Here is a 2263-nt window from a genome sequence, read left to right on the forward strand (position 1 = left end):
AAAAAGACATGCAAGGAGTGAAGGTGCTGTGCTAGGGAATGAACTCTTTCTTAAGAAGTCAAATTTAATAGCAAGGCACATGGCAAGTCAATCAAATATTTTTTATGGAAAAGGAAATGTTGCAAATAAACATTTGAAATACTGTATATTTCTGGGCTTTTTTACCTGCAATGTTTTAGGTCGGTGACAGGGTCTCTTTAAGAGTCAATAAATGGATATGTTTAAGAGTCCAAAGTCAAAACCATAAAAAGTCCCACCTTGTGTGTAAACAAGTGAAACAAGAACTTTTACTTTCACTTGGCTCTCTTGCTGTCAGCTATGGCAACTGCTGATCTACGTGAGGATCTTCATTGTTCCATCTGTCTAGAAATTTATACGGATCCTGTAACACTAAGATGTGGTCACAACTTCTGCCGGGTCTGCATTGACTGTGTGCTAGATACACAGGAAGGCTGTGGAGTTTATTCATGTCCGGAATGCAGAACAGAGTCTATGGAGCGACCTGCCCTAATAAGGAACGTAAATCTGCGCAATGTAGCAGCACATTTCCAACCTACCCAAGAAGATCAAGAGTCATCCGGGATTGTTTGTTCTTATTGCATTCACTTTCCTGTACCTGCTGTTAAATCCTGTCTTCTCTGTGAAGCTTCTCTGTGTGACAAACATCTGAAAGTCCACAATGATTCACCAATGCATATGATAACTGAACCCACAACATCACTACAGAACAGGAAATGCACTGTTCATATGGAAATGCTTAAATATTACTGTATTGAAGATGCTGCCTGCATCTGCGTGACATGCAGGCTTGATGGAGAACATCAGGGACACCTGGTGAGAAAGCTAGATGAAGCCTCAGAAATAAAGAAAAAGTCTCTAACACATGTTCTTCAGAAGCTAACCATAAGGAGAGAGGAGACTGAGAAAAAAGTCAAGCGTTTGCAAGAGCATAGAAGAATATTAAAAGAAAAGGCAGATGATGTAACAGAGAGAGTCAGCGCCATGTTCAGAGACATCAGGAGACAGCAGGAAGACCTGGAGAGAAGGGTCTTGAGTGAGATCTCCAGGCAGCAAGAACAGCTTTCACTCTCCATCTCTGACCTGATCCAACAGCTTGAATCTAAGAAGGGTGGGCTGTCCAGGAAGATCTGTCATACTGAAGAGCTGTGTAACATGACTGATCCACTGACTTTCTTACAGGAATCAGACACAGGGGACTTGTCTGATACTGAGGAGGAAGATAATGAGGACAACGAGAGACATGATAAACTTCTTAATGATGGAGGGGATTTAGATGTGACTTTAATCTCCCACACATTGCACACAGGTTTATTTGATATAATAAGAGGAGTGAATGTATGCTTCTTTATACAAGATCCTGCAGACATATTACTAGATGCAGACACAGCTAGTAATCTTTTTATTTCAGATGACAAGAAAAATGCATCTTGGTCAGGTAACCATCATAGGACCCCAGAAGAACCAGAGAGGTGTCCAAATCGTCCTCAAGTTTTAAGCAGAAACAGCTTTTCCTTTGGGCAATGTTACTGGGATGTGGATGTCAGGAAATCAATGTGGTGTAGAGTAGGGATGTGTTATCCCAGTGTAGACAGGGAAGGGTTTCAGTCACGCATTGGTGATAATGACAAGTCTTGGTGTTTGGAAAAATATTATGGTCAGTGCTTAGTAAGGCATAACAACAAGGACATCCAGTTGCCTCATGATATCTCCACTCACAGATTCAGAATTTATCTAGATTATGAGTCTGGAGAGCTGTCATTTTATGAGTTATGTGACCCAATCAGACACCTCCACACCTTCACCACAAACTTTACAGAGCCCCTTCATGCGGCGTCATGGGTTTGGTATTCCAGCTGTGTACAAATATGTGGAGTGAGCCAACAGATGTGAGAAATGACAGATGACATCACAGATAGGAAAATATTGTTGTTGCAAATTCAACCAATAACAGTTCTGTATTTTCCATAAGGTATTTGTTGTCATGTCCCAGGAGCCTACATCATGACATCAGAAGAACCCATATTTTTAAGTCAGGCTGCATAAAGTAGGGAGATGCTGGAAACACACACAACATTTAGGAGGTTGTCAGCCTTTACTACAGTCTTTGGGGGGGAAAGACTGCATCTAGTGATTTAAAAAATTAATTTGTTAGAAATATCTTATTTTTTCTCATCGCAGCAAATTTTTTATTTAAATCCCAACTGAACTCTTTTTTTCAATCAGCTAAATATATTACAGGTGC

At 40.5% G+C, this 2263-nt stretch overlaps 1 protein-coding gene across 1 annotated transcript; it reads left to right on the plus strand.

Annotated features, from left to right (window-relative positions):
* The first annotated feature begins 753 nt into the window (after positions 1-753).
* LOC108788713 (E3 ubiquitin-protein ligase TRIM39-like) lies at positions 754-1911 on the plus strand. Its single transcript, XM_018558551.1, has one exon. The coding sequence runs from the start codon at positions 754-756 to the stop codon at positions 1909-1911; it is 1158 nt and encodes a 385-aa protein (XP_018414053.1).
* The last annotated feature ends 352 nt before the right edge of the window (positions 1912-2263 follow it).

The sequence above is a fragment of the Nanorana parkeri genome, unplaced genomic scaffold (assembly GCF_000935625.1).
Source record: "Nanorana parkeri isolate BGI_ZX_2015 unplaced genomic scaffold, ASM93562v1 scaffold346, whole genome shotgun sequence".
Taxonomy (NCBI): domain Eukaryota; kingdom Metazoa; phylum Chordata; class Amphibia; order Anura; family Dicroglossidae; genus Nanorana; species Nanorana parkeri.